Consider the following 14,891-nt stretch of genomic DNA (forward strand, 5'->3'; position numbering starts at 1 on the left):
AAAAAAGGTAAGAGTAAAATTGCATTTTGAAGGATAGGAACGGTTCATGAAGTTGTCTGAATTACAACAGGCAGGTTTACATTTCACTGTGAATATCAATCCTTTCACTTTTTAGTCATATTTATCAAGAATAAGGACAATTTCTCCATTTCTGGAAAGACACCCAAGGAATAAGCAGCTTGCATAATCATCCAAAATTGATACTGTGCAAAACATTATGAATTAATATTTGGTGTTTCCTTTTTAAACATTAAGTAAAGAAAACAGCATGACATTTAAAACAAAGTACACAAAGGACTATTTCTCCATCCTGTAGATATCGTGAACTATCCCTATCCTTTCTTCTGTAGTGGGGGATTTTTATTTAATTTATTTAAACTACATTCTTGTGGCAATTTTTTTACTTGCTGCACATCTCAGTACAATATTTAAAAAATAATATATATATATATATATTTTAAATACATATATAAAGTCATAATTTATGTTATACATTCAACCCCATAATCCTTTTTTACTTTTACAAAGATACTCTCTTTTTAAGTGACATTATAGATAGCAGATTACCCAAACCCTTGCAGGAGCCAAGGCCTCAAGCTAGCAAGTTCCGACAAAATTTGTTTTGGCAAAGACATAGTAAACTGTAAAACAAATTAAAAAAATATTTTAGCTTGTTAGCTTGTTGCTAGCAATGTTAGCTTCAGTCACTTTAGGGTTAAATGTACCACCCTGTAACACTTTTGATTTTAAATATTAAAATCTGAATGATGAAATCGCCAGTTTAATAATCACCCTAAAATGTGTAATGTGAGATTTACGATGTTTTCATTAACTGTCTGAAAAAAGGGCGTCCATCATATCTCAAGTGTAGCAGTGTAAGAAAATATTGATACCCCTGAATATTGCAAACCATTTTCTTTCACGACATTTAACAATTAACTTGCTAATATTCACTTGTACTTATTGTCTTGTGAAATAAAAATACAGGTCCTTCTTTTTTTTTCTCGGTAATCTGATGTTAAGCATGTAACAGTGTTTTTATTATGCTTAAGTTTTCAATTAAATTCTTGAAAATAAACTCAAAATATCCTTTCTACAGTATCACAATATATCGTATTGTTGATACTTGCCAATACACGCATCTACAAAATGACAAAAACGTCACAAAAAATGGTATTATTTTAATGTAAACATCTTTAAAAACGATCAAAATAACCAAAGGGTGAATAAAATATCTCAGACGTGAATTGATGAAATTCCCAGAGGGAAGATGAAGTACTCTCAAAAACCTGCTGGACCCTCTGACAGACAGCCCGTCGATCATTTGCCGTCATGATTTGTGTTGCCCTTTGACACTCGTCCATCAAGCTGCCGGTCAAAACCAGACGTCCTTGAGCGCAGACCTGCCCCTCGCTGACAATCGTTAGCACGAAATGAATGTTAGGTCAATATCTACTCAATAAAGAGAATGTTAGGTCAAGGGAAAATCCAACGCGGGCTCACACACGACATCCTGTTCGCCGTACGTCCGGGAGTTTTATTAGATTTTATTCAAGTAATCATGAGAAACGATTCCTCTCTCCATAGGGAGCAGATGGATTGAGGGGACTGAAGGGCGGCAAAGGAGAAAAGGTGAGTTAAATTTAATTCCTTCAAATTGCTCTTCAGACTTCACAGTCGGTCTTCGTCGTCAATCACCAGGGAGAAGACGGCTTCCACGGGTTCAAAGGTGACATGGGCGTCAACGGAGATAGGGTGAGGTTTATTCTTGGATATAAAAAAAGAAAAAAAGAGTTGTTTCAATGTCGTTAATGTGATAAAAAATACGCTTCTTAGGGGGATAATGGTGTCGCCGGTTCCCGTGGTGAAGACGGGACAGAGGGGCCGAAGGGTCAACCGGGGACTTTGGGAGAAACAGGACCTCTAGGGACCGCGGGAGAAAAGGTACATTTACATTGAAAGCAGCCGTTTTGCTTTAAGTGCGTTTTAAATGGAATTGAATGTATCTTTTTTCTGACTCGGAACAATCGCTTAGGGATGCTCTTTCTGTGTTGGCTCAAAGCTTTGTCGTACAAATTTTCAATTTCATGGCTTTTTCCGCCGCGTCTTGTCTGCCTGTCGTCTCATCGAGTGCTGCTCTCCCTGCAGGGCGCACTTGGCGTGCCGGGGTTGCCGGGGTACCCAGGAAGACAAGGACCCAAGGTATTTTTACCCATAATGGGAAGTAACCATCCGTTAATTTGCCTCACTCAGGCGGGTGGATTAAAAATAAAGGATGATAGATGGCTTCTTAAAGAAATAGACCCTATTTTATTAAGAGTTCATCAGTGCTATTATCTTGCAACATGTTGATAAACGATGTGTTTAAGACTGTGTTCGCTTCCTGAATTAGACTAACTTTAATTTGATTCGGCACTTAATGAGGTTTTAACGACACTTTGAGGTTTGATAAATGAGTGAAAACTGGCGAACATGCGCCTCTGTCCAGGGATCGCTGGGCTTCGTGGGTGTGGCAGGTGCACTGGGCGAGAAAGGACGAAGGGTGAGAAACGGTGGATGTTGAATCCTGGGGGGAAAAAGCAATTGCTTTATAATCATTGTGAACCTTCGGAACGCAGGGTCCAGCGGGTCAGGTGGGACCAGGAGGACAGCGAGGCGCTAACGTCAGTACAAGCTTTATCAATTCTTGTTTGTTTTTTTTACATACATGGAAGGTCCGAATACTCACAGATGGCTTCTACTTCATAGGGGGTCCGCGGAGGAAGAGGAGCGCGGGGCCCGACCGGGAAGCCTGGAGAAAAGGTGAGCTCGTCGCCACGCGGATCGTAGCCTACTCGCATCACACAAACCGTGAGCGGTAAACAAAGTTTGAGCTCGTCTTTGGTGTTGGATTCAAGACGACAGGCCATCTGCTGCAGTGAGGAGCGTCTGTCTGATGCTGCAGTTTACAGTCTCACTCTCAAAGAGCATCTCGGGAAAGATTCTGCTGGCGGGCAGAAAACCGAAAATGTCAACGTGGCTCATATTTATGTCTCTACAGTGAATTTGATTTTTATTTTACCTTCTTCGTGTTCCTATTGCAGGGCACAGCTGGACAAGAAGGACCCCCAGGATCTTCCGGGGAACAGGTGTGTTACGAATACACATTATTATTAAGACAGATTTGAGGTAATGGTCTGTGGCAAGTGTTTGCTGACTGCAACAATATATTCTCCCTTTTATGTTGCTGAGAAGTCAGTTTTAAATGTCTCCGAGTCCACATTAAAATCCAGGAGCTAGAATATTGAATACCAACAGCAATACAGACGATAGGAGGCGGGCAATTGCATTTCCTATTACATACTGTTATGTCGAGCCACAGGAGCGGATATGATATAAAACAATGCTTTCAAATTAATGGGAATCTAATCAAAAAAGACTTGAATTAAAAGAATAAATCCAATTGTCGAAGGCAAGGATATAATAAAGTGTAATGAATTCGGGACATGAACATTAAATGAAAGTCAAAAAATATCTTTGGATAAAATATGTACATACATGTTGTTATTATTATTAATATTTGTTATTTTATTTCATTTTTATTTAAAGATGAAAAAACAAAGTCCTGAAAATGAACAAAACGTTTACAAGTAGTTAAGAAGACTAATCAATAAAAAGAAAAGTTTCTACTTAATCCGTTTTCAATTCTACTCATGACCTTGTGGGGGCCACATAAATGCAGTCAGTGGGGCCACATATGGCCCCCGGGCCGCACTTAGACTGTCGCACTGGGTTTCATAAAAAGTTGAATACAGTTAAATTAGAGAACATTTAGTCATGGTAACCAACAGAATGTTTGGTTTCCAATACATGTCGGAATCTGGTTCATCACTTATTTACATTTGTCGACATTTTAAAACGACAATAGTTCTTCGATAGTTAAGAAGTAAGTCAGATTTAAGTGTGAAGACTCGAAATTGTACTGCATTCCAGGGCTCTCCGTTTGTCTCACTCCCTCTCAGTGAACGCATCAGTACACCTGTTACTATTAGGAGCCGCTTTTACTGTTAATATGTAAGCAGATGACAAACATATATTAAGCTTTTAGAAGCATTTTTTAACCTAAAAATCAAAATAGTTCCTTTTAAAAGCAGTTTAAATGTTCTATATATACATGTGTGTCACTCTTTAACACACGCTCAATGTTTCCCAGGGACCCCAAGGACCACAGGGTAGAAACGGTGAAACCGGACCAAAGGGGCCGACGGTGAGTCCTGATTCATCCCCGCTTGTTTTTTCATCTCATCTAGTTTCCCCTTTATTAAAATGAAACTTTCTTTCCAGGGGCCTCCAGGAAAGGACGGATTACCCGGTCACCCGGGCCAGAGAGGTGAACCAGTGAGTCACCTTCATTTTGCAATAAAACCACATCTTGTAATTGCCCGGCGGCCGTTTATCTGCGTGCAGACTCCGGCAATAATGGAGTGGACATGATCTACAGTGAGCGCGGCAAACGAGTCGGAACTTATGACTTCATTGAATTAGTGAAGTTCTAGACGCAGAGCGGGAGGAAGAGAGGCCACTTAATTTAGTAAAAATGTCCTTCCTCTCACGGCTGATATCTGTATCCCTGCTTCCTAATGCGAATGGAGCATCTAATGCGTCTTCTTTGCCAGGGATTCCAAGGCAAGAACGGATCCCCCGGCCCCCCGGGAGTCGTCGGACCCCAGGTATAAGGCAGCAGTCATACTCTTCTCAATCCCTGCTGTTTATTTCCGAAAGTAGCACGAGGTCTTTTTTTGTGTTTTCAGGGAAAATCGGGTGAGACGGGTCCGAATGGAGACCGAGGTCATCCTGGTTCACCGGGACCACCGGGAGAGAACGGCTTACCAGGCTCTGCCGGGAAAGAAGGATCCAAGGTGAGAGGTTCACACAGTCATATTAGGATCATGATAACTTAGCGGCTCCGGCTCCTTATTACTGTTTCCTTAGATAAAGCTCAAGGACTTTCAGCGCCGCTTGAATATCTTATCACCCGCGTCGCACCCCTTCCCATGATTTGCTAATAAATAACCGAGGAAGCCTCACAGCGTCGAGTGTATTATGCCTCATAAAAGATAAATGTTCCTTCTTGGTGCGACTTGCCGGTTGGGGGTAATTTATGTGGGCTTAAGAGGCTGCTGTCTTCTGGATGTTTTATACATGGTCACATGTTTGCATGGTTTCCAGGGAGATCCAGGACCTCAAGGAGCGACTGGGAAGAGCGGACCTGTCGGTATCCAAGGCTTCAGAGGGAGCCGAGGCACCCCTGGTACAACGGTAATTCTTTTTTGGTTTTCTGACTTGATATTTACCCCGACAAGGCTCTTTCTTTTTCTCATTCCCTCTCATTGAACTCATCCATCTAGCTATTTTTTTTCCATCAGTGGAGAACTTTCTTCTTGTTTCAATTCAAGCAATTATTAAAGCCCCAATATGTAAGATTGAAAATATTTTGCAATGGCTTTCTTGATTCTCTTTTATTTGTATTTAGTGCATTTGTTGAAAAAAAAAATAGGATTAGAATTGTTCCTTATTTTACATTTAAGGTCATTTAAAAACTGTACTTTTTGAAGAGGACTTTTTGGTTTCATTCTTACTCGCACAGTCCAGCATTTAGGCTTTTATTTTGCTGATGCTTTACAATCTTGAAAGGCTGAATAATTTAGTTTTTGTATTCAAATCGAGATTACAAATTAATTTAATTACATTTCTAAATCACAGAGGCTGCAATTTAAAAAAATAATAAACTCAGTAGGTGGCGTCAAAAAGAAATTTGGTAAGACAAATCGCTTTTTAATCTTTTTTTTTAATTTAGCTAGTATTAAAATGTCAAAACATTTTGAAAAAAGTTTCTTAACATATTTCATTAGCCAGAATACTGCATTTATTTATTTTCTGTGACTTGTTAATGACTGGACATCTACATGTTTACATTTTAAAATGGTGAGTCATTGATTCAATAAAGATTTTGTATTGAAATCAATGTATGTATCAATCAATTAATGTATTTGTATCATAATATGTAGACCTGGCCTAGAGTGTTATATGTTGATTCTGTCAAATGCCGTGTATACAATGACTCGTGTAGTATTACCACAAGAGAATAAAATACTGAATCGCAATATTGGTTAAAAAAAACCCTCAATTTTGACCCTTTTCATGTGAGTTTTCCCAATGAAATATGAATAGAATTATATAAAAATAAAATAATTTCAAATATTACATAGTGCTGCTTTTACTATTTTACCCAGAAGCCTGTGCAACTATTGAGCCACCATCAAAAGTGCTGCCGGCTGCAGTAACCCTGCAAAGAGCATCTCTAAGCCACCATTACGGTTTTCAATCCAGTTACATTTTATAAAAACTTCAGGTCGTTTCCACGGCAATATGATGCAATCTATGAAACGCTGATGGTTATGACATGTCTCTCCAGGGTCCTGCTGGCTTGAAAGGAGCAGAGGGTCTTCCTGGACTTGCAGGGATCTTGGTGAGTCTGGTTGACATCCTCGGCGTCTCCGTACATCTATATCTATAACAGATAGATTGCCTGGACATGTGAAGCAGGAGGCTGTTTCCATGGTGACCAGTGGCCGTGACCACAATGCTAAACCAGAGAGTGAATCACTTGAGTGGCTCACCACGCTCCTCTATATCCTCTGATTTCCAGGGCGCCACAGGAGAGAGGGGGCCCAACGGGCCAGCTGGTGGGATTGGTCAGCCCGGACGGCCGGGCGGCGTCGGTCCTGCCGGACCCATGGGCGAGAAGGGAGAACCGGTAAGACTTGATTACTCACGGAAACGTTGGGCCTCGATCAACTGTCACGCTGCTTTATCTTGGTAACAGGGCGAGAAAGGTGCTGTGGGGCCCGTCGGCCAAGATGGAGAGCAAGGACCGGTCGGCCTACCCGGGCCAGCAGGAGCTCTGGGCCCTCCAGGAGAGGACGGAGACAAGGTATGAGATGAAAGCTGCGTATTTGCATGTGAAAAAGCTAAATGTTCATTTGCTTTTTTTCTCAGGGTGAAATAGGCGGACCGGGTCAGAAAGGCAGCAAAGGAGACAAAGGAGAAGCAGTAGGTTTCAACAGTCCACACATCCCATGATTGCTTTGTATCACCAGGAGCTCCAACACAACCTGACTTGTAATTGGTTTGACTTATAACAGCAGAGTGTAATTGGTTTGAGGAGATAATAAGTGTGTGTGTGTGTGTGTGTGTTGAAGATCCATCCTTTGCTTTAATGAGCAGATGGTTTTAATCATGGTTCCCCCTGTGGTGCTGATGTATTGAACTGTCACTCCTGTGTTTGTAGGGCCCTCCCGGTCTGGTTGGAGTTCAAGGACCTGTAGGCCAGCTCGGACCACATGTACGTTATCAGGAGCCCCGTTGTTGTTTCAAACCACTGAACACGTCATCATCAATGTCAACAACCAACTACTCACACTTGAATCGAGTATTAGGATCTATCTAGCTAAATATATATTCATATTTAGATTGTTAAATAGCTATTAAAAAATAGACAGTTATAAATATGACTCATTATACTCAAAAATAGGTGGCAAACTCAAGTATTTACTAGCGTGAGGATAAGAAGAAATTAAGAGAAATAAGAAAAAGCCCAAAATTGGCTTCAAATCAACTAGGTTTTATTTTTTTCATAGCATTTAAGAGCTTTGTGATCTTAAGACATTTTTATTTGTGCAGGATTTTCCTTGATATCCTAGAACTCCTGTGTTGTTCTCGGTGTTATCTTGATCTTTAAAGTATATATTTTATTGAATATTGTTTTTATTGTTTAAGCGCTTTGTGACCCTGGTCTGGGAAAAGCGCTCTTTAAATATAATTGACTTACTTACTTACTTACTTACTTTGTCTAAATGGGAATTTAAAGAAATATAATCTGTGGTGATTGGAATCTGAAGGTTTGTCACCGCACGTCATCAATTTAAGAAGTCTCCACCTCACAGGGACTCGTTGTATAAACAAAGCGGCCGTAATTACAGCTGGCTGGAGGTGGTGTGAAGCCATTATTACGTCATAATGCACTCCGCTCTCGTAACCTCTTGTTCGTCGAGATTTCAGACGGGAGAGAACGTAATGAAGTAATAACTTCAAAACTTCTTTAAATACGAGGGGAAACATCAAGAAACCACAATAAACACAATTCTGTGAATAACAACATGAAACATGTTTAAATTACAATTATTTAGATAAAAACTGTAGAAGAACACAACCATCTAACATGTATTTTCTGTCTTAATTTTTTTACACAATCATTTTAATAATGGGTTTTATTTATGAGCACGTTATAGAAACCATTATTCATTCATGCCAGCGGAGAGAACATCTAGGATAGAGCTGGATTGGAGCCAACAACCCTCCCAATATTTGGACGGACCCACTCACCCGCATGAACCAAAACTTGAAGCCAATAATTTATTTACAAACTGCAAACACTCAAGATATACACACTTAATGCAGCATAAATGTATTTTTTTTTTTATATTAAAAGTTGAAAATGACCTGAAAAGATTCTAATAAATCTGCAAATAGGGTGAGGAAGTTTATTTTATTAAGCGATTATTCCTGTTTTAGAAACCTTAGAAGAAAAAAAAGTATTTTTGTTATTTAATATCTTAAAATAAGACGCAGTTCTGGACTTGTCTAGTGAATGTAGCTCATCGATAAGTCAAATAAGGAATTAAAAAATTTAATTTAGATGAAAACGCTTGCTTCGATTTTCATTCCTTGCGGTTGAGTCAATTCTTAAAGTGAAAAATTAAAAAAAGTTCTTGTTTTATTAATATTCTTGTCTTGAAAGGAGAAGAAAATCTTTACTATAACATTTGCTAGAATACAGCATTTTCCCTTCCTCAACCCTATTCAATATGTCTTGAATAATCTCTTTAAATGGGATTATGTGGAGAAAGAAGTGAGCATTTTAAAGATTTATTATGAAATAATATATATATATATATATATATTATTTTTTTTGACTAAAGTAAGTTTCAATAGCTTTTGAATGTCTTCCATTTCATCTGCTGCTCTTCATGAAAACTAATAATCTTGTCAAATAAATCGCTTAAAGAGACGATTAGACGCGTCATGTGAGGACATCTTGAAAGTTTTTTTCCCATCATTACATCATCTCATCAGAGTGTCAGAAGTACTGATCCAGCTGTCGGTTCCAGGGTGCAGATGGAGAGCCGGGTGTGCGCGGGCAGCAAGGCATGATCGGGGCAAAAGGAGATGAAGGACAAAGAGGCTTCAAGGGAGCGGATGGTCCTTCAGGACTGCAGGTAATGGACAAGCTCAACTCATCTCAAGGTTTTGTCCTTAAGAGTTTTTTTTCGTACATTTGACTCCAATTAGCAGCATCAGCTGAGCATGTGTGCGTTCACAGGGTATGCCGGGACCACCGGGTGAAAAGGGAGAGAACGGTCACGTGGGCTCGTCGGTGAGTACTGCTCAGTAATCTCCGCACAGTTAAAAACTCATCTGCAGGCGGCTAGCGCCATCAAGACTGCTCTCAGACGCCGGCAATGACTTTGCTCGGCCTTGTCAGATATTGAATTCTGCGCGGCGCGTTACTGGACATGCAATATTCACGTGAGGAAAGAGCGGTAATTGATCCTCGGCAGATCATCTCTGCCTTTGAAGAGGAAGCTACATTCGACAGTTGTGTTCCTCTCCATAATAGATGATGTCAGGGGCTCAGTGTGGCGCACAAAGAAAGTAGTTTAGCGTCGTCTATCTGTCGTCTATACGTCGTCTATCCGTCGTCTATCTGTCGTCTATCTGTCGTCTATCTGTCGTCTATCTGTCGTCTATCTGTCGTCTATCTGTCGTCTATCTGTCGTCTATCTGTCGTCTGTCTGTCGTCTATCTGTCGTCTATCCGTCGTCTATCCGTCGTCTATCCGTCGTCCATCCGTCGTCTATCTTTCGTCTATCTGTCATCTATCTTTTGTCTATCTGTCGTCTATCTGTCGTCTATCTGTCGTCTATCTTTCGTCTATCTGTCGTCTATCTGTCGTCTATCTGTCGTCTATCTGTCGTCTATACGTCGTCTATCCGTCGTCTATCCGTCGTCTATCTGTCGTCTATCTGTCGTCTATCTGTCGTCTATCTGTCGTCTATCTGTCGTCTATCTGTCGTCTGTCTGTCGTCTGTCTGTCGTCCATCTGTCGTCTATCTTCCGTCTATCTGTCATCTATCTTTCGTCTATCTGTCGTCTATCTGTCTTCTATCTGTCGTCTATCTTTCGTCTATCTGTCGTCTATCCGCCGTAAATCTGTCGTCTATCTGTCGTCTATCTTTTGTCTATCTTTTGTCTGTCTGCCGTCTATCTGTCGTCTATCTGTCGTCTATCTGTTGTCTATCTTTGGTCTATCTCTTGTCTATCTTTCGTCTATCTTTCGTCTATCTGTCGTCTATCTGTCGTCTATCTGTCGTCTATCTTTGTCTATCTGTCGTCTATCCGTCGTAAATCTGTTGTCTATCTGTCGTCTATCTTTTGTCTATCTTTTGTCTGTCTGCCGTCTATCTGTTGTCTATCTGTCGTCTATCTTTGGTCTATCTTTGGTCTATCTCTTGTCTATCTTTCGTCTATCTTTCGTCTATCTTTCGTCTATCTGTCGTCTATCTGTCGTCTATCTTTCGCCTATCTGTCGTGTATCTGTCGTCTATCTGTCGTCTATCTGTCGTCTATCTTTCGTCTATCTGTCGTCTATCTGTCGTCTATCTTTCGTCTATCCGTTGTCTATCTTTGGTCTATCTGTCGTCTATCTTTGGTCTATCTCTTGTCTATCTTTCGTCTATCTTTCGTCTATCTTTCGTCTATCTGGCGTCTATCTGTCGTCTATCTTTCGTCTATCTGTCGTCTATCTTTCGTCTATCCGTCGTCTATCTGTCGTCTATCTGTCGTCTATCTTTGGTCTATCTTTGGTCTTTCTTTCGTCTATCTGTCGTCTATATGTCGTCTATCTTTCGCCTATCTGTCGTCTATCTGTCGTCTATCTTTCGTCTATCTGTCGTCTATCTGTCGTCTATCTGTCGTCTATCTTTCGTCTATCTGTCGTCTATCTGTCGTCTATCTGTCGTAAATCTGTCGTCCATCTGTCGTCTATCTTTCGTCTATCTTTCGTCTATCTTTGTCTATATGTCGTCTATCTGTCGTCTATCTTTCGTCTATCTTTCGTCTATCTTTCGTCTATCTGTCGTCTATCTGTCGTCTATCTGTCCTCCATCTGTCGTCCATCTTTCGTCTACCTTTGTCTATCTGTCGTCTATCCGTCGTAAATCTGTCGTCTATCCGTCGTAAATCTGTCGTCCATCTTTCGTCTATCTTTCGTCTATCTGTCGTCTATCTGTCGTCTATCTGTCCTCCATCTGTCGTCCATCTTTCGTCTACCTTTGTCTATCTGTCGTCTATCCGTCGTAAATCTGTCGTCTATCCGTCGTAAATCTGTCGTCTATCTTTCGTCTATCTTTCGTCTATCTGTCGTCTATCTTTCGTCTACCTTTGTCTATCTGTCGTCTATCCGTCGTAAATCTGTCGTCTATCCGTCGTAAATCTGTCGTCCATCTTTCGTCTATCTGTCGTCTATCTTTCGTCTATCTTTCGTCTATCTGTCGTCCATCTTTCGTCTACCTTTGTCTATCTGTCGTCTATCCGTCGTAAATCTGTCGTCTATCCGTCGTAAATCTGTCGTCCATCTTTCGTCTATCTGTTGTCTATCTGTCGTCTATCTTTCGTCTATCTGTCGTCTATCTGTCGTCTATATGTCGTCTATCTGTCGTCTATCCGTCGTCTATCCGTCGTAAATCTGTCATCTATCTGTCGTCTATCTGTCGTCTATCAGTCGTCTATCCGTCGTCTATCTGTCGTCTATCCGTCGTAAATCTGTCGTCTATCTGTCGTCTATATGTCGTCTATCTGTCGTCTATCCGTCGTCTATCCGTCGTAAATCTGTCATCTATCTGTCGTCTATCTGTCGTCTATCCGTCGTAAATCTGTCGTCTATCAGTCGTCTATCTGTCGTCTATCTGTCGTCTATCAGTCGTCTATCAGTCGTCTATCTGTCGTCTATCCGTCGTCTATCCGTCGTCTATCTGTCGTCTATCCGTCGTCAATCCGTCGTCTATCCGTCGTCTATCAGTCGTCTATCAGTCGTCTATCAGTCGTCTATCCGTCGTCTATCTGTCGTCTATCCGTCGTCAATCCGTCGTCTATCTGTCGTCTATCAGTCGTCTATCAGTCGTCTATCTGTTGTCTATCCGTCGTAAATCCGTCGTCCATCTGTCGTCTATCTTTCGTCTATCTGTCGTCTATCTGTCGTCTATCTGTCGTCTATCAGTCGTCTATCCGTCGTCTATCTGTCGTCTATCCGTCGTCAATCCGTCGTCTATCTGTCGTCTATCTTTCGTCTATCTGTCGTCTATCTGTCGTCTATCTGTCGTCTATCTGTCGTCTATCTGTCGTCTATCAGTCGTCTATCAGTCGTCTATCAGTCGTCTATCAGTCGTCTATCAGTCGTCTATCTGTCGTCTATCTGTCGTCTATCTGTCGTCTATCTGTCACAACATCCAGCCATCCATCTGCTCATCCATCCATCTTTGGTTAATCCATCCATCTATCCATCTGTTATTCCATGCACTCCTTACTTCCATCCCTCCCTCCATTGATCCACCATCCCATCCATGTATCTGTCCATTTATCTATTTATTCATGTATCTGGCCATCCATCCATCCATCATCCCTCCATTCCATCCATTCATCAATTAACTGATCCATCTGCTCATCCATCAATCCATCCATCCAACCATTCATCTGTCCATCCATCCATCCATCTATCCATTACCCATTCATTTATCTGTCCATCCATTTATCATCTATCTGTTTGACCATGTTTTATCCATCCATCTGGTAATTTATTCATCCATCTATCTGTCCCTCTTTCAAACCATCCATCTATCTGTCTATGTATCTATGCATCCATGCATTTCTCCTACTATGCATCCAAAGACCATTCATCCGTCCATCCATCTATGAATCCATCAATCTACCCTTTACCCATTAATTTATCTATCTATTCTATCATCTATCTGTCTAACCATGTTTCATCCATCCATCTACCAATCCATCTGTCATCCATTCATCCATATATCAATCAATCCTTCCACCCATCCAACTATCAATCCATCTGTCCATCCATGTTTTCATCCATGCATCAATCAATTGATCCATCCATGATCGGGTCACATGGGTAGATGCCCAGACTTTTCTTTCCACTTCTAGGAGAATACAGATAAATTCCGTTTCAAGCAGGAGATATAGTCCATTGGAATCTGGGCTTGACCTGGGGTCTCCTCCCAGTTGGACGTACCCAGAGCACTGCTGTCCCAGAGTCCAGAAACTGTTCATTTCAGTCGTGTTATTTAGTATTTAGAAAGTCTCTCTGCAGTTCTAATCTGCTGACACGTTATCTTTAGCCTGTTTGACTCTCGGCTTCATTTTGTGCTGAATATTGCATTAGTTCAAACCGGCCCACCAATATCTCAAACCACAAAGCTGCTAGATATCCGTTTGAATCATTTGGCTCTACAGTACCTCGAGTGGATTGTAATCAATGGTGTGTTAATACACTTGTAATTATCTCGACGTGCCAGCCTGTGGTGCTTTAAGTCTGTTTGATTAATGCATCATACATGAGGCGACTTTTCCCAGAAGCAACAGTTGATCCTTCTGTCGCGGAGCGACTGCAGGCACCGGTGTGAATAAATATCGAGTCGTACTTGAAAAGAAACACGATGAGGACGTGAGGTCTTGCTGAAGGTTCGGCTGACTGATTTAGATTTGCATTGTTTGAGGGATGGAGGTGTAGATGCTGAACCGATAACCAGCACAGCCTGTTAAACTTTAATTACTTCTACCTGGTCCTTTCTTCTGTGCAACGTTCTCCATCTAATCGCTGTTCATTTTTAACTGCTCATAAACTTCTAACAGCAGACAATGGTCCTCGTCGTTGTAGTTTTTTACTCAACCCCCCCATTGGCTGTATTTATCCAGCACACCTGAGCTCAGTCTGCAACTATTTATAATAGGTTTTGGTTTTGTTCAAACAGTTATAATTTAGTTTTCATGTTCCCTATTTTGTGATTTTCATGATTAATAATTGATCCAATAATTATTATTTATTATGAATCCAATTTCCTAAGCAGCCACATTTAATTCTCATCCCATAATGGTGGGACATCTTTGCAAATTTGGTGGGGGGAAAAAAGTAAAATTACTAAACTGTCACTAACACTAATTTATTATTATATAAAGAGCCTCAAATATAGTCAAATGGCCACATGTGTCCCTCAGATTACAGTTTGCCCAGTTCAGTTCAAAATAAGACACTTTTTATTTCACAGCGTTCCTTTCAAATATTCACAAATCATAAAATGCATATATTAAAAAAAATGTATAGTATGTACTTTTCACAATTTCAATTCCAATCACATCATTGGCTTTTAGCCTTTTATGAGTTTATATTGATATTTAATTATAACAGATTTTGCTGTTTCTATCTAAATCATTTTCATATTTATTTATTATGAATACTGCAGATCTTTATATATTTAAAAACAATTTTGTGCGTCTTTTTTTAAAACTTTTTATATTTTATATTATTTTATATTTTTGAATCATAATTAAAAAAAACAAAACACAAAGAAAAAAGAAATGTCACATGTATGTTACTCATTATGGCAGAATAATAAACATAAAAAAACAATTAATTTCTCATTTTAGTGACTTTTAAATCAAATATTCTGGTTAGTTTACATTGTAATTCCCCGTAATGTTTCGCTGTGATGTTTTACTTT

The 14,891-nt window shown here is 40.3% G+C and overlaps 1 protein-coding gene across 1 annotated transcript in view; it reads left to right on the top strand.

Moving 5' to 3' along the window:
* Positions 1-14,891, top strand: part of col5a3a (collagen, type V, alpha 3a) — a 60,988-nt gene that overhangs the window by 32,224 nt on the left and 13,873 nt on the right. The window contains exons 28-47 of the mRNA XM_087808564.1: positions 1,588-1,632; positions 1,702-1,755; positions 1,837-1,944; positions 2,149-2,202; positions 2,489-2,542; positions 2,619-2,663; positions 2,749-2,802; positions 3,084-3,128; positions 4,193-4,246; positions 4,324-4,377; positions 4,656-4,709; positions 4,791-4,898; positions 5,209-5,298; positions 6,455-6,508; positions 6,689-6,796; positions 6,866-6,973; positions 7,039-7,092; positions 7,331-7,384; positions 9,210-9,317; positions 9,422-9,475. Of these exons, the coding sequence (XP_087664690.1) occupies positions 1,588-1,632; positions 1,702-1,755; positions 1,837-1,944; positions 2,149-2,202; positions 2,489-2,542; positions 2,619-2,663; positions 2,749-2,802; positions 3,084-3,128; positions 4,193-4,246; positions 4,324-4,377; positions 4,656-4,709; positions 4,791-4,898; positions 5,209-5,298; positions 6,455-6,508; positions 6,689-6,796; positions 6,866-6,973; positions 7,039-7,092; positions 7,331-7,384; positions 9,210-9,317; positions 9,422-9,475 (1,359 nt within the window). The remainder of the gene's footprint in view (positions 1-1,587; positions 1,633-1,701; positions 1,756-1,836; positions 1,945-2,148; positions 2,203-2,488; positions 2,543-2,618; positions 2,664-2,748; positions 2,803-3,083; positions 3,129-4,192; positions 4,247-4,323; positions 4,378-4,655; positions 4,710-4,790; positions 4,899-5,208; positions 5,299-6,454; positions 6,509-6,688; positions 6,797-6,865; positions 6,974-7,038; positions 7,093-7,330; positions 7,385-9,209; positions 9,318-9,421; positions 9,476-14,891) is intronic.

This window comes from Callionymus lyra, chromosome 15, assembly GCF_982586985.1.
Source record: "Callionymus lyra chromosome 15, fCalLyr1.hap1.1, whole genome shotgun sequence".
Classification (NCBI taxonomy): domain Eukaryota; kingdom Metazoa; phylum Chordata; class Actinopteri; order Syngnathiformes; family Callionymidae; genus Callionymus; species Callionymus lyra.